Source organism: Portunus trituberculatus, chromosome 31 (assembly GCF_017591435.1).
Source record: "Portunus trituberculatus isolate SZX2019 chromosome 31, ASM1759143v1, whole genome shotgun sequence".
NCBI lineage: Eukaryota > Metazoa > Arthropoda > Malacostraca > Decapoda > Portunidae > Portunus > Portunus trituberculatus.
In genome coordinates this window covers 23110846-23126778 of record NC_059285.1, presented here as the reverse complement: position 1 = coordinate 23126778, position 15933 = coordinate 23110846, and the positions used below count along the sequence as shown (strand labels likewise).

The 15933-nt window shown below is 39.6% G+C and overlaps 1 protein-coding gene across 1 annotated transcript in view; it reads left to right on the top strand.

The window, feature by feature from the left end:
* LOC123511339 (protein UBASH3A homolog) overlaps nucleotides 1–15933 on the top strand; it is a gene marked incomplete in the record, with an annotated part of 138084 nt that overhangs the window by 79241 nt on the left and 42910 nt on the right. Inside the window, 4 exon segments of the mRNA XM_045267140.1 lie at nucleotides 6089–6224; nucleotides 6674–6889; nucleotides 7450–7701; nucleotides 8021–8130. Coding sequence (XP_045123075.1) covers nucleotides 6089–6224; nucleotides 6674–6889; nucleotides 7450–7701; nucleotides 8021–8130 — 714 coding nt within the window.

Genomic DNA, 15933 nt, shown 5'->3' with positions numbered 1-15933 from the left:
GGGACTCATTTGGGGTTTCTCGAATAGCAAACAACATATAGGGAAGAGCCTCATCCCATTCCTGGTCTCCTCTCTCGTGACAAAACTTCCGTAGGAGTGATTTAAGGGTCTGGTGACATCGTTCTAGGGCACCCTGAGACTGCGGGTGGTAAGCAGTTGAGAGAGTCTGTGTGATACCAAGTTCTGTGATTACTGCCTTAAAGAGATCGCTTGTGAAATTGGTACCTCTATCACTCTGTATTTCTTGAGGAATTCGAAAGTAGTAAACATGGTGGTTAATTTTGATACAATGGTTTTAGATGTAATGTTTTTAAAAGGAAAGGCCTCTGGATACCTGGTTGTTGGGTCTAGAATAGTGAGGATATATTGATTTCCCTTCTTAGATTTTGGTAATGGTCCTACAACATCAATGACAATTTTTGTAAATGGTTCAGAAGGGACTTGAATGGGCTGTAGGGGATAGGAGGGAATGATTTGGTTTGGCTTCCCCACTACTTGACAAGTATGACAAGTGTTTACAAAGGAGGCTACATCTTTCTTCATACCAGGCCAATAAAATTCAGATAATATCTTATCACAGGTCTTTGTGATACCTAGATGTCCTGCAAAAGCCTCATGAGCGATCTCTATAACCAGTTGTCTTTAATTACAAGGCAATACGATCTGGTGGACTTCAGCCCAAGTAGCATCATCAGATAATTGGGGTGGTTTGAACACTCTCATAAGTATGTCGTCCTGATAGTAAAAGGAGGGGTAGTGAGTAATCTAGTCCTTAGGAATGATCTCTGCATGGTATATTGACAAAGGAGAGTCCTCCCTCTGTGCCTCATACAATATCTTCTCTGAGAACAGCTGGTTAAGATTAGAAGGAGGGCTCGTGTGAGGTGTGGGTGGTGGAGGTGGTGTTTGCCGACCTTGTGAGCGCGTTACAGCACACACAGGAAACAAACCAGGTTGGGTACTCTCCAGTTCCTCTGTAGGATTATATAAGTTAAGGGAGAGTCTTTGATTCTAAGAGGAGGAAATACCTTACCACCCACCAAATCATTACACAGAATAAATTCACACTAAGGTATTGGTAAGGACTCATTATCACATACCGCTACTGTTACTTCACCCTTAACAAGGGGGCAATCAATAGTTACTTTAGCTAGAGGCATGGCTAAAGGCCCATGGAAATCAAGTATATAGATCTTTTCTCCAGTGTAGCATTGCTCAATTCCTGTTAGTGAATACTTGTCTGCTATTTCAGCAGCCTTCATTAAATCTGTTTCATCCCTATCGTCAATGTGCAGCCTGATAGAGAACGACACCTTCCTTTTGAATTCCTCTAACACCATCAAATTAATGAGTTCTTCATAAGGGGTTACTGCCGAGTTTTGGAGCCACTTTTTGAAAGCTCGAAGTTTGTCCGACTCGAACTCAAGATATGTTTGATTCGGGGCTTTGTTTAAGTTGCGAAACATTTGCCGACAGCCTTCAGGAGTAATGGAGTAAGCTGTAAGTAACCCCTGTTTCATGACTTCGTAATCCATGTGGTGTTCTAGTCCGTTAACAACGATTAACGCCTTACTCGTCAATTTGGATTTTAACAGCAACGCCCAATATTTCTTCTCGATTGCCAAATTTGCAGCTTGCGACTCAAATTGACTAAAGAAAGTGTCAGGGTCTTCTTCTACAAATTGGGGAAGTAGTGGCAAGTGCTTACTGATATGTACTGAAGCAGATGAAGACAGCTGCATCTGAGCCATTTGCAATTCATGCTGCCACTGTTTTTCAGCTTCTGATTGTTGTTGCTGTTGGTGTCTCTCATGCTCTATTTTCATCTGCAGCACAGCTAATTTGACTTTCTCTATTTCAAGAGCCAGGCTACTATCTATTAGTGAAATTTCCCGTTTCTCAGTAATCTCCTTATCTTCACCAAGATGAGCTAGTATTAGAGTCATTAGGACATCTTTCCGAGTGTCATGGGAAAACTGAATGCCAAAGTTACTAGCTATGTATTTTAGTTGATCCTTTGTTACTCTCTTACTTTTGAGCTCGGCAATTGAAGGATTACCCAAAACTCCTCGTGGTCAAGTGTTTGAGCCATGATTGATTATTTGTGTAATAATTACCGCAAATAATGAGATGGTATGAAATGATATAAGATTGTCAGTTACTCAACCGCAAATTATCTCCCAAGGTTTTCACTTGAGTTAAGAAACTAACAATGGGTAGAGTCAAACTACAGAAGCGATCGCGTTACGAGGTCTCAGTGATATGTAATACGCAATGAGCAGTAAATAGCATACTGAGCAGAGAGTTAGAGAGTGAGAGGGGCGCGACCCCTGAGTTGTGTTCACTTTAGAGAAAGAACGAGCCTAAAGAATGCCTACTAATGCTTTACCCTCTTAAAGCAATCCTAGTGGGCAATAAGTACTCTTTTGAGTTTGAAGAGGTCAAGTTTACTTTTAGTGAACTTAATGGATTGATGTGGAACATCCGTTGGTTCCCAAGTCACCGGTACAGCGCGTGAGGGAGGAGGACATGGGCCACCAAGAATTACGAGATTCGACTCGACCAATCCTACCTATGGTGAATATGCACGTTAATGACCCTACGATACCCTACACGAGGCTTAAGTATAAGAATTTAAAAGGTAAGGTGTTATCAAGTATACAAACACAATAGGGACTTACCTCACTTACGCACCTGCAGGTACTGGTTAATGGCAATGTGTAGTCACTGTAAAGAATGTGAGTGTAACAAGATGTTATAACCACCAGTTGGAACCAAATAATCACTAATTAGGCTCCGGGACAGGCCCCCAATTATGTAACGACCGGTAACTGGTTATCTGTCTAGGGTTATTAGTCTCTCAAAGGACGCAGCTACGATCGTGACCGGCAGCTGTGGATAGGTGAGAGTTTGTAGCTACGGTCGTACATAAGGATGACAAAAAGGAAATAAGTTACCCATATGATTGTGTATTTACATTAACTAAAGACAGTGATTGTCATCCGATGGCAATATATAAATAAATAGATTAACAAAACAAACACTTAAGAAATAAATAAAGATCCCAGGTTGCAATATTAGTGGTGGTGGTAATGTGTGTGGAGTGTGCACGTGTGTGAAGTGTGTGTAGGTATCACTGAAGTGTACAGGTGCATGTATCACTGGTGTGTATAGGTGTATGCATCACTGGTGTGTATAGGTATATGCATCACTGGTGTGTATAGGTGTATGCATCACTGGTGTGTATGGGTGTATGTGAGGTGAGTGTGTGTATAGTACCGGTGCGAGGTGCGAAGCGAGAGCGAGGAAGCTAACCGAGCCCCCCCAGGGAGAGAAGCCTCGTCCTCTGCTGCATGGAGATGATGACTGACTCCCCAGTCAGCCGGTGTGTAGGAGGTTGCCTTGGTGCGGGGTCGAATGGTAAGGTGAATGAAACCCCGACGCTTCACTCAAGAACTCTACGTAGCCACGTAGGCGATAACGTGGCTGCAACGGCCGGTCCGAACGCCGGAGTTGAGTGGAGCAATGAAGCAGGGAAGGCAGAGTAACGAGCGGGACTGGAGGCTCGTTATAATATATATATTTTTTTTTTTTTTACCCATGTGGTATGTTGAGGACCAGCCCCGACCACATCCCCCCTATTTCCATTATTTCCTATGGGAAAATTATCTCCGCTTAATGAATTTCCGCTCTACGAACAGCTTTGACACCCCCTATCCTGTTCGTTAAGTGGAGTATTACTGTACTAGTACTGTAGTTAAATATAATGTGTGTTTGGTACTTCATTTATTTATTATTTTTTTCAGTCTTTGGTAAAAAAAGTGTTTTTTGGGGAGGATCTGAGAACCTAACCCCCTATTTTCCCATAGAGCCTATTATTCGCCCAACACGAATCTCGCCGTGCATGACGAGCTCAGGAACCTAACTGTCGTGTTGGGTGAGGTATGACAGTATTGACTTGCCAATAAATTAGCTACTTGGCCAGAGAAACAAATAGAAAGCCGTCTCATACAATGTTGGGGACCAGCCCCGACCACATCCCCCCTATTTCCATTATTTCCTATGGGAAAATTATCTCCGCTTAATGAATTTCCGCTCTACGAACAGCTTTGACACCCCCTATCCTGTTCGTTAAGTGGAGTGTTACTGTACTAGTACTGTAGTTAAATAAAATGTGTGTTTGGTACTCCATTTATTTATTATTATTTTTTTCAGTCTTTGGTAAAAAAGTGTTTTTTGGGGAGGATCTGAGAACCTAACCCCCTATTTTCCCATAGGGCCTATTATTCGCCCAACACGAATCTCGCCGTAAATTACGAGCTCAGGAACCTAACTGTCATGTTGGGTGACAGTATTGACTTGCCAATAATTTAGCTACTTGGCCAGAGAAACAAATAGAAAGCCATCTCATACAATAGGGAAATAGCATTATGAATTTATGAAATGAGGAAAGAATATAGAGTTGTGTTGACTCAATGGGCTGGAAAGATTGGCTCAAGGTAACCACTGATAGAAGGTTTTACTGAATGATTTGCATGTAAAGGGAATGAAGAGTGAAGTGACTTTAATGAGAGTTGTTACGACTGATATTATTCCAACTAAAAGATTTACTACAAGTAAGCAATGATATATTATAAGTTATTCTTCTTGGGAAACACTGACTTATAGAGATCAATCCAAGATTCTAAATTTTTGTACCATTTAATTCGTCTTTCAATATATTCTAAGAGCTTGTCATAGATATGAATTCTTTATTCCTGAATGAAGAAAAGGTACGAAGGTACTAAATTATTTGATTTGAAATAGTAAATTAAAAAACAAATTTATGTGAATCACAATACAGTAATACCTCAAGATACAAACACCCCAATATATGATTTTTTTTATATATGACAAAAAATTTCTTATAATTTACACCCTGAAATATGAAGATTTTTTTAAGATACGAATAGCCATTGGTGGGTGGCGCAGCGATCACTTGGCTACCCACGTCCACCCAAACATTCAGCCCACGTTGTGTATCATTGTTCATTCTTTGTGCATGTATGTGTCTGTGCTTCTCGGCAGTGTTTATTTTTACTTAAGTTTTGTGAACTCAAGGTCATGGGTCCCAAATTAAAAGTTTGGCGAGAAACACACAAAATAGACTGTATTCACATACTAATTACATCTAGAGATTCAATAAATGAGTGAGTATAAATGGTGTTCTGCTCATAAGCAACTCTTCTCTTTTGCAATGCAAAAAACCAGAAGTCTCTAGATGTCATGGTTACCAAAATATCACAGGTTGAATGAGGTGGCATCATTGGTTTACGTGGCCTTGCGTCCAATCAGGTTCAGCGGCCTTGGCTAGAGCGATAGAAAACGGGCCCTTGTATTCTCTCTCTCTCTCTCTCTCTCTCTCTCTCTCTCTCTCTCTCTCTCTCTCTCTCTCTCTCTCTCTCTCTCTCTCTCTCTCTCTCTCTCTCTCTCTCTCTCTCTCTCTCTCTCTCTCTCTGTTCTGATACCACTCTCATTCAAAAGTTGTCTCCCCGCAACATGGCGAGAGACCTGAGGTATAGAAGTAAGGCGCGCAGGAGAGGTGGCGGAATCAGACACCATGAAATCACTGTCACTCCCACCATCCATCGTTGGTGACACAGTGACATAGAGCATATGTTTACTCCTGATGAGTGTTGCCAACTCACAAGCAAAGAAAACGGGAAGAAAATAGCCAAATATAGCTGTAAAAAGCTTAAGCGTCTGTCGACATGCCCTGAGTTTTGTAGATTAAGTTGTTATTTTGGGCAATATAGTACATTTATATCATGCATACAATAAACAAAGTATTTATCTTATATTAAATCTATATTTGGTTGGTATTTAAAGCATGTTAATTTTTTGTGAGGTAAATTCATATCACAAGAACTAATCAATTCTATTTCCATTAATTTCTATGGGAATAATTGATTTGATATACAATTTTTTTATATTCAACGATCGTCACAGAACGAATTAAATTCATATGTCGAGGTACCACTGTATAGCCCGACTTGTAAGTGAAGGAAGTAAATGTAAGCAAAACTCCTTATTTTAGCCACATTGACAGGTTAAGAAACCAAAGAAGGAAGGGCAACTGTATCAGTTTCCCATTAAGGGTCCACGTAAGGTGATCGTAGTGCGTCATGGAGAGAGAGTCGACTTTACCTTTGGAGACTGGATACGCTTCTGTTTTGATGAAGCAGGTGGGTTCTGCAGTGTTCCTCTTTATTATTCATAGTGCAATATGAATTTCTTGTACTAATGCCAAAACACCAAGCAGTCAGTTACTCCATGTCATCTTCCTCCCCATGTGTTTTTTTTTTTTTTTTTTTTTTTTTATTCTGAAGTATTTTCTGGTAAAAATGCCAGAACTGCTAGAAGAGTCACCAAAATTACTTAAAGTCACCTGTACTGCTAAAAGCCATCAAAAGTGTAAAAAATTATATTTTAGTTATCGATATATGCAAGTTCAAAATATCTTTTCTGATCCATCTCCACCCCCTGATGTTACTTTACCACCCACTCCTTTTCACTAATCATCCATTTACTTTGACCTCTTCCACCATCCTCTCCCTTCCATTGGCCATCATTGTTACTCTTCCACCTACAATCTGTATTCACCCGCCACTAGTCTCCACCACTCTCCATGCAGACCACTACCAGCGCCGGGATCTCAACATGCCAGAGTCTTTACCTGATCGTTCTGGGGCACCCCACAGCTTCTACAAGGACTGCCCTCTCACTCAGGTGGGACTGCTACAAGCCAGCCTGGTGGGCCGTGCCATGCATGCCAGCGGTATTGAGGTCCACCATGTCTTCTGTTCACCATCCCTTCGTTGCGTCCAGACTTGCACTAATATTCTCCGAGGTGAGTAATGAGAGCAGGACTGGTGAGAAGACTGAACACCTGCAAACAATATGTGGAGAAAGATAAGAAGGATAAATATTAGAGAAGAGATCATGAAAAAAGTGTTAGAGTTGTATGCTGTCCAGGGCCATAAGGGAAAACTAAAGACATTGATTAAAATAATGATAATGATGATGATGACAGAAAGGTATGGATATTAAGATGAAGGACAAGTAAATGAATGTAGCAGGAATCTGGAATTTGCAGTTGCTTAAGTGTAGATGTTACAAGTTTGAGGATTGGTAAGTAAGGGAATTTGGCAATATATGTCTGCATGGGATAAGAAAAGAGGTTTGTGGAAATGTGTTTGTGTGTATGAATGAGGATTTTGTTGAGTGTGTGATGGTACAGAGATGGTAGTGAGAAGTGCAAATTGAGAAAAAATGTCAAGGTAAACAAAATGGCAGGCATTATGGATATTATGCAGGAAGTGCTGTGATCGTGAAGTTACACCAGTGCATATTCTATCGCAGTGTGCAAGTAATTTTTTCCATTCACATCATTTGTGTCTTTGCTGGCAGGTCTAGGAATTGCAGAACATATGCCAATCAATATCGAGCCAGGTCTGTTCGAGTGGCTGGCCTGGTACCACGATGGGATGCCTGTCTGGATGACCCTGGACGAGCTCTCAGCTGCCGGGTTCAACCTTAACCATTCCTACGACCCCCTCATCTGCCGGGAGGAACTCAAGGACACCCATGAGAGCTGCGAGCAATACTACGGGCGTAACGCTTATGTCACACAGAGTATTATCAACACCACACAGGCTCAAGGTGTGTGTGTCTGTCTGTATATGTATAAGGAGAAAGATATGAACCTAATTGTTTATGGAATTTGTGTCAAGTTTGTTTTGTCCTATATCCATATCATTTTATATGTAAGTCTTGAAGTTATAGATGTTTCTTCTTGCTAGTGTTATTATGTACTCTCTCTCTCTCTCTCTCTCTCTCTCTCTCTCTCTCTCTCTCTCTCTCTCTCTCTCTCTCTCTCTCTCTCTCTCTCTCTCTCTCTCTCTCTCTCTCTCTCTCTCTCTCTCTCTCTCTCTCTCATATGTAGTAATTCCTGACATATGCTCTCTCTTGTGTTGTGCAGGAGGAACTGTGTTGTTAGTGGGTCATGCTGCCACCCTGGACACCTGTACAAGACAGCTGGTGGGGGGAGCACCAAGGTCAGCCCATGAAATGACTTCCATAATCAAGAAGGTGAGATTAGAATAGTTCAGGGGAAGGCAAAAGGTTATTTGTAGATAGGAGGAGGAGAAAGAGGAAGAAGAGTTGATGGGCTAGAGCCACATTCTGTCAGAGCTGGGCAAGTGCTCTCAAAATTAAGTTCCACTCGCACTCCTGTGCTCTTTCAGGCCAGACCCTTCTGCTTTTTCTCATCTGCTCATTTTTGGGGTGTTACTGAAGTGCTCGCGCTCATGCTCTCCACTCACACTCTCACTTCCACTGAAGCTTCCACTCTCTGCTTGCACTTCCCCTCTTCACTCTCACTTGCACTCTCTGCTCCCACCCCACACTTGCGCTCTCTGCTCCCACTTCTCGTTTGCACTCCCCGCTCACGCACACACACACACACACACACACACACACACACACACACACACACACACACACACACATGCACACACACACACACACACATCTGCGCAACATGGCGGCCGCGAACTCGAAAGATGAATCAGACTTCACAGGATTTCAAGGAATAATGGAGAAGAGCGTTTATGTCAAGAAAATTCTGGAGTTGGAAGGTAAAATTGAAAAACTGTTTGAAAAGTATGGGGGCCTGGAAACGAGTTATGACAATGTACTGAAAGAGTGCGCTGAAATAAAGAGAGAAAATGCATTATTGAAAGAGGAAGTTAAGTTAATTAAAAAGAATTGTGACAAATGTGGAGAGTCGTTAGAAAAAGTGATGGAGAAGCAGTCTGAATGGAAAAAAGTCAGAAAGTGGAAAGGAAGGAGGTAAATTACAAAGTTGCAAGTCTGGAAAAGGAAATCAAAGAGTCTGGGGAGAAAACTTTGGGCCTTACTGAAATTATAGATCAACAGATCATAGAAGAGAAGATTGCTGAGAAAGTTGTGAAGGTTATTAAGTCAAATGAGACATTGGTGAGGGAAACTGTAGACAAAAAGAGATGTGTGGTGATATTTGGTGTGGAGGAGGATAAGACACCGAGTAAAATGGAGAGAGAAAAACATAAAAAAGGTGATAAATAATATCATTAATGTGGTGCAGGAGGAGGGAAAAGACCTAGTACAAGAAATAGAGGACTTCCATAGAATTGGAAAGTTCACAGGAGAAGGTATGAGGCCAATAAGAATCAAACTTAAGTCACAAAAGGATGTAGATGAATTGGTGGAGAAGTCATGGAGGCTAGCCCAGCAGGAAACAACAAGGAAGATTTGGTTGAGAAGAGATCTCAGTGAAAAGGAAAGAGAAATGTTAAATGAGTTGAGAAAGGAGGCTTTGAAAAAAATGAAGAGAGGACAGAAGAGGAGAAGAAAGAGTTTTCTGGAGAATCTTGGATATGAGACTGAGGAAGTGGTTCATAACCCAGAAAAGTACAGTAAGAAAGGACTAAAGAAACTTAATATGAGCGGAATGTAATGTATTCCAACATAAATGGAGTGATATCGGGATTTTAGAACTCAACGATTACTTGAGGGACAAGAACCCAGATATTGTGGGTCTTACTGAAACAAAACTGAGAGAGGAGAAGACCTGATGATGGTTGGAGAAGGAAATATAATGTTTGGAAAAGAAATAGAGTAGGTAAGATGGGAGGAGGAGTGATGTTGCTGGTTAAAAAGATATAAAGGTGGATCAAGTGAAAGAAGGTATGGGAAAGGCAGAAGTGCTAAAGATCAGAGCAGAAACTAATGAAGGAAAAAAGAGGCACTACATAGTGGTGTATGTACCACCTAAGACAAATGCATGGTCAGTACAGGAATATGAAGAAATGATAAGAGATACAGGAACATGTCTGGAAGAAATGTTGGGTGGCTGTGAAAGAACTATAATGATGGGAGATTTTAATTGTAAAGAGGTGTGTTGGGAGGACTGGTCAATGGAAGGATCAGAGACAACATGGGGAAATACACTATTGACACTGGCAATGGAAAATGTGTTAACTCAGTGGGTCAAAGAAGATACTAGGTTTGGAGGAGAGGGAGCATCATCAAGACTGGACTTGGTCTTTAGTACAGAGCCAATGGTCATTGAGGAGATGAGGGTGGAGTGCCCTTTAGCAAAGAGTGATCATGCAGTTTTGGAGTTCAAGGTGATGGATGAAGAGAAATCTAGAAGAAATGAAGAATATAAAGTGGGAAGATGGAATTATGCCAAGACAGATTTTGGAAACCTAAAGAAATTTTTTCAAGAGACAAATTGGATGAAATTCAAGAGTGCTAAGGAGCAAATGAAAAGTGGAAGGAATTTATAAAAATATACAAAGAAGGTGAGAAAAATTTGTACCAATAAGACAACATAGAGAAGTTGGAAAGCAGGACTGGTTTAACGATAGATGTGAAAAGGCTAGAACAAGAAAAGAGGATGCATGGAAGAGGTGGAGAAGGAAAAGACAGATTAAGCATTGGGAAAGTTACAAAAGAGCAAGAAATGAATATGTGTTGATTAGAAGAGAAGAAAGAAAGAAACAAGAAAAGGATATAATTGATAAATGTAAAGACCAACCAAGGCTTTTTACAGACATGTGAACAACAACATCAAAAATAGAGAAAGTATTGAAAGTTTAGAAGTAAATGGAGTATGCAGTGAGGATCCCAGGAAATGGCAGAGGCTATGAATGGATGCTTTCGGAAGGTATTCACAAAGGAGACTGCTTTTGACAAACCACTGGTAATGGAACAGAAAGGGATTATGAAGGAGTTTCAAGTAACTGTGGAGGAGATCAAGAATATGATGGGGAGTTTAGAAGTGAGAAAAGCTGTGGGACCTGATGGGGTATCAGGATGGATTTTAAGAGAATGCAGGGAACAACTGGCAGAGAAAGTTTGTGAAGTAATTGATGCCTCATTAAGGGAAGGTGTAGTGCCCCAAGACTGGAAAAGAGCTAACATTGTCCCAATTTATAAATCAGGTAACAAAGAGACCCATTGAACTATAGACCAGTGTCACTTACAAGTGTGGTAGCTAAGATGTGTGAGAGGGTGGTGAAGAATAGATGGACAGATTTCTTGGAGAAAATGACATACTTTGTGATTGTCAATTTGGTTTTAGAAGAGGCGTTCATGCAACAAACCTGATATGTTACTATTCGAGGGTGATAGATGTAATACAAGAAAGAGATGGTTGGGCTGATGGAATATATCTGGATTTAAAAAAGGCTTTTGATAAGGTACCACACCGGAGACTGATCTGGAAACTTGAAATGGTAGGAGGAGTGCATGGCAGTTTGCTAAAATGGATGGAAGACTTTTGGTAGGAAGAGAAATGAGAACAGTAATTAAGGACAGACCATCAGAGTGGGGCTTGGTGGAGAGTGGAGTTCCACAGGGATTGGTGTTGGCACCAGTAATGTTTGCGGTCTATATAAATGACATGGTGGATGGGGTGTCCAGTTATGTGAGCCTATTTGCAGACAATGCAAAATTGTTAAGGAAAGTGAGATGTGACAAAGATTGCGAACTACTTCAGGAAGACTTGGACAGAATATGGAAATGGAGCTGTACATGGCAAATGGAGTTCAACACGACAAAATGCAAGAAATTAGAGTTTGGCAAGAGTGAAAGAAGAATCAGGGGTATGTACAAGATAGGAAATGAAGACATAAAAACCAGTAATGAAGAAAAAGATCTCGGGGTGACAATTACCAATGACCTATCGCCAGAGAGACATATAAACAAAATAATTGGATAAGTATTTAACTTATTGAGGAACATAAGAGTGGCATTCGTATATTTAGATGAGGAAATGATGAAGAAAATAATTACTTCAATGATAAGACCGAGGCTTGAATATGCAACAATACAGTGGGCTCTGAACTTGAAGAAACACATAAGAAAATTAGAGAAAGTACAGAGGGCTGCGACAAAAATGGTGCCTGACTTGAGAGATTTGACTTATGAGGACAGACTAAACAGGATGCAACTTCCGACCCTGGAAAACAGAAGAGAGAGGGGAGACCTGATAGCGATATACAGAGGGATGAATGGCATGGAAAAAATGGACAGGGAAGATCTGTGTATGTGGAATGAAAGAGTGTCGAGAGGGCATGGAAAAAAACTAAAGATGGCCGCTTATAGGAGAGATGTGAAAAAATATAGCTTTCCTCATAGAAGTGTGGAAACATGGAATAGTTTGGATGTGGAAGTGGTCAACGCAAGGAATGTTCATGATTTTAAGAAAAAGTTGGACATTAGTAGATATGGAGACGGGACAGTACAAGCATAGCTCCTTTCCCGTATGTTACAATTAGGTAAATACACAGCAGACGCGGTCGAGGAAGGACGCACTAGAGCCGTTCCGACAATCAGCTGATCTTCACTACATACCTGTTGTACAGTATTTACAATGGCCTGGGCAAGTAGTGTGGACTTGTTTTTCATGAAATCAATTATTAAAGAATCATGAGTAAAGAAGAGATTCCATCAAAATGCAGACATGAGACTAGGGAAAAAATGAAAGCTAATGATGACTATGTTGGTGAGGGAGAGATCAGATTCGAATACTTCACTACTTAAGAGAGTGTTGAATATTGAATGTAAACTACTAAGCGTTTCAGAGAGTTTGAGGGCACATTTTTCTAGAATAACTTTGTAAGGAACACGCATATCATTATGAAATTTTGCCACAGTGTACTTGACACCCTCCCCAGATATCCTAATGTGTCAAGAATCGTCAACAGTATATAATAATGGCACTTCTCCCTATAAAAACAGGAGAAAGTCACTTATCCCTCACGAAGAAACGGACAAGTGGTGAGAAATGGTGACGTAGTACTATCTGTGACGTAGTAACAAGCTCCACCCACATAGTCCCTCCCCTGCTCCTACCCTCCTCTCTTCCATCCCTCCCCATATTTCACTCCTTCCTCCACTCCCTCCCCTCCCCATATTTCACTCCTTCCTCCTCCCCTCCCTTCCCTCCCGTCTATTCCCCTATTCTCTCTCTCTCTCTCTCTCTCTCTCTCTCTCTCTCTCTCTCTCTCTCTCTCTCTCTCTCTCTCTCGTCACCATTTCTCACCACTTGTCCGTTTCTTCGTGAGGGATAAGTGACTTTCTCCTATTTTTAAAGGGAGAAGTGCCATTATTATATACTGTTTACGATTCATGACACATTGGGATATTAGGGGAGGGTGTCAAATACACTGTGGCAAAATTTCATAATAATAAGCGTGTTCCTAAGAAAGTTATTCTAGAAAAACGTGCCCTCAAATTCTCTGAAACGCTTAGTAGATAAATTGATAAAGGAGAGTATGGAAATTAAAGAGAATGAAGAACAGGAAAAAGAGTTTATAAAACTGAGAGAAAGGATAAAAAAAAGTGGAAGAAAACGAAGCTAGGCTAAGAGCGGAAAACGAAGAACTGAAAAAGGAAGTAGCTAACTACAAAAAGCAGATGGAAGAAGGACTCGGTAAAGCCGAGAAATAAAAAGAGAAGCTGAAAGATCTAGTAAACAAAGAAGAGGAAAGAGTACAGAACGTGATTAAAAAAGAAGTACAAGCATGGAGAGTCCAAGATAAGAAAGATAAGGCTGATTTTCAGGAGGTGATTCAAGAACAACTAAAAGAAAAAGAAGAAAATATGACAAACAAAATGATAGGAATCCTCAAGACAAAAGAAAATCTAGTTAGAGAAATTGCAGAAAAAAAGAAGAGTGTAGTCGTATTTGGAATAAAAGAAAAAATATATAAAATATAGACCAAGAAGAGAAAAAGAAGAAATGAAATCAGTCAAAGACCTACTAAAAAATCTAAACGACGAAGATAGGCAGAACTTAGAAGAGGAAGTAGAAAAAATAAACAGAATGGAACCATATCAAGAAAGAAAAATGAGTCCAATTAAAATACTACTAAAGTCACAAGCAGCAACAGAAGAAATATTATATATATATATATATATATATATATATATATATATATATATATATATATATATATATATATATATATATATATATATATATATATATATATATATATATATATATATATATATATATATATATATATATATATATATATATATATATACATATAAAGAAAAATAGAAATGAGGAAGAAAGGAAGAGATACAATGAACTGGCAGCAGCAGTAAGGGAAAAAAATAATGAAAGGTCAGAGGAGGAAAAAAGGCATTTTTTTGGAGAATTCTAGGAGACAGGATAAGGAAATGGTACATAAACAAGAAGGAAGAGAAAAAAGTGGAACAAGTTTAACTCAAAATCATAAAGGTAAGAAACTAAAAATGATGTATACGAACATAGACGGGGTTTTATCAAGTAAATTAGAATTAAGAGATTACATAAAGAAAGAAAATCCAGATATTGTATGCCTGGCTGAAACATAACTAAATGAGGCAATCAAAATAGACTAGGATAATAGGTATAATGTATGGAGAAGAGACAGAGGGAGTAAAGGAGGAGGAGGAGTCATGATGATGTTAAGGAAGGAGATAGTGATAAACCAAGTGGAATGTGGAGAAGGAAAAGCAGAAGTACTGTATGTTAAGATGCATATTAATAAAAAAGAGTTAACAATCATTGTAACATATGTACCACCAAAAACAAATTCATGGACCAATCAAGAATATAAAGACATGATAGATGACACAATAAGGAGACTAACGAGAATTGTTAAAAAAAGAAGAAAAGTGATATTAGTAGCAGATTTCAACTGTAAAGAAGTGGATTGGGAAAATTATGAAAGTGGTATGGGGGAAGAAGCCTGGAGAGAAAGATTCCTGAACCTAATGATAGACAATATGATGGACCAGAGAGTAAAGGAATGCACAAGATTCAGAGGAAACGACGAGCTGGCGAGATTGGACCTAATTTTTACAAGAGGTATACAAATGAATGATGATATATAAGAGTGACCATGTAATATTAGAAATGGATATAGAAGAGGGAAAGGAAGATAGAGACGATTCATACAAAGGAGACTGATTAAATTACAGAAAGGCTGATATTGAGAACCTCAAGAACTATTTTAAAAACATAAACTGGGAGGAGATGGAAAATTCAGAGACGATGCTAGAGAAGTATAACTTATTTTTGGAAATATACAAAACAGGAGTCAGAGAATATGTCCCGAAATATAGACCTAAAGAAGAAGGAAAGAAAGATTGGTTTAATGCAAGATGTGCTAGGGCAAAGGAGAAACGAGATGGAGCATGGAAAAGGTGGAGAAGAAACAGAAATCCAGTAAATAAGGAAAACTTCAAGGCAGCGAGAAATTAATATGTTAAGGTGAGGAAGGAAGAGGAAAAGAACTTTGAAAAGGACATTGTTGAAAAATGTAAGGAGCAACTGAAATTGTTCTACAGATTCATAAATGGAAAAATTAGGCAAAAAGAAACAATAGAAAGGTTAAAAGGAGAGAACGGGATGGTGGAAGACCCAAAAAGTATGGCAGAACTATTAAATAATAAATTCCAGGAGGTCTTTACTAAGGAATCCAAATTTGAAAGGCCACAGGGTAATAGAGAGAGAGTCTATATGAAAGAGATTAAAGTAACCAAGCTTGAAGTAACAGAGTTAATGAAGGAACTGGATGAAGGGAAGGCAATGGGACCGGATGAAGTCTCAGGCAGAATACTGAAAGAATGTAGGGAAGAACTAGCAAGTCCTATATACATCATCATAAAATGCTCAATAGAAAATGGAACAGTACCAGTAGAATGGAAAAGAGCTGAGGTGGTTCCCATATATAAGAGCGGAAGGAAGGAAGAACCTTTAAATTACAGACCGGTATCACTAACTAGTGTAATATGCAAGATGTGTGAAAGAGTAATAAAGAAACAATGGATCGAGTTCCTTGA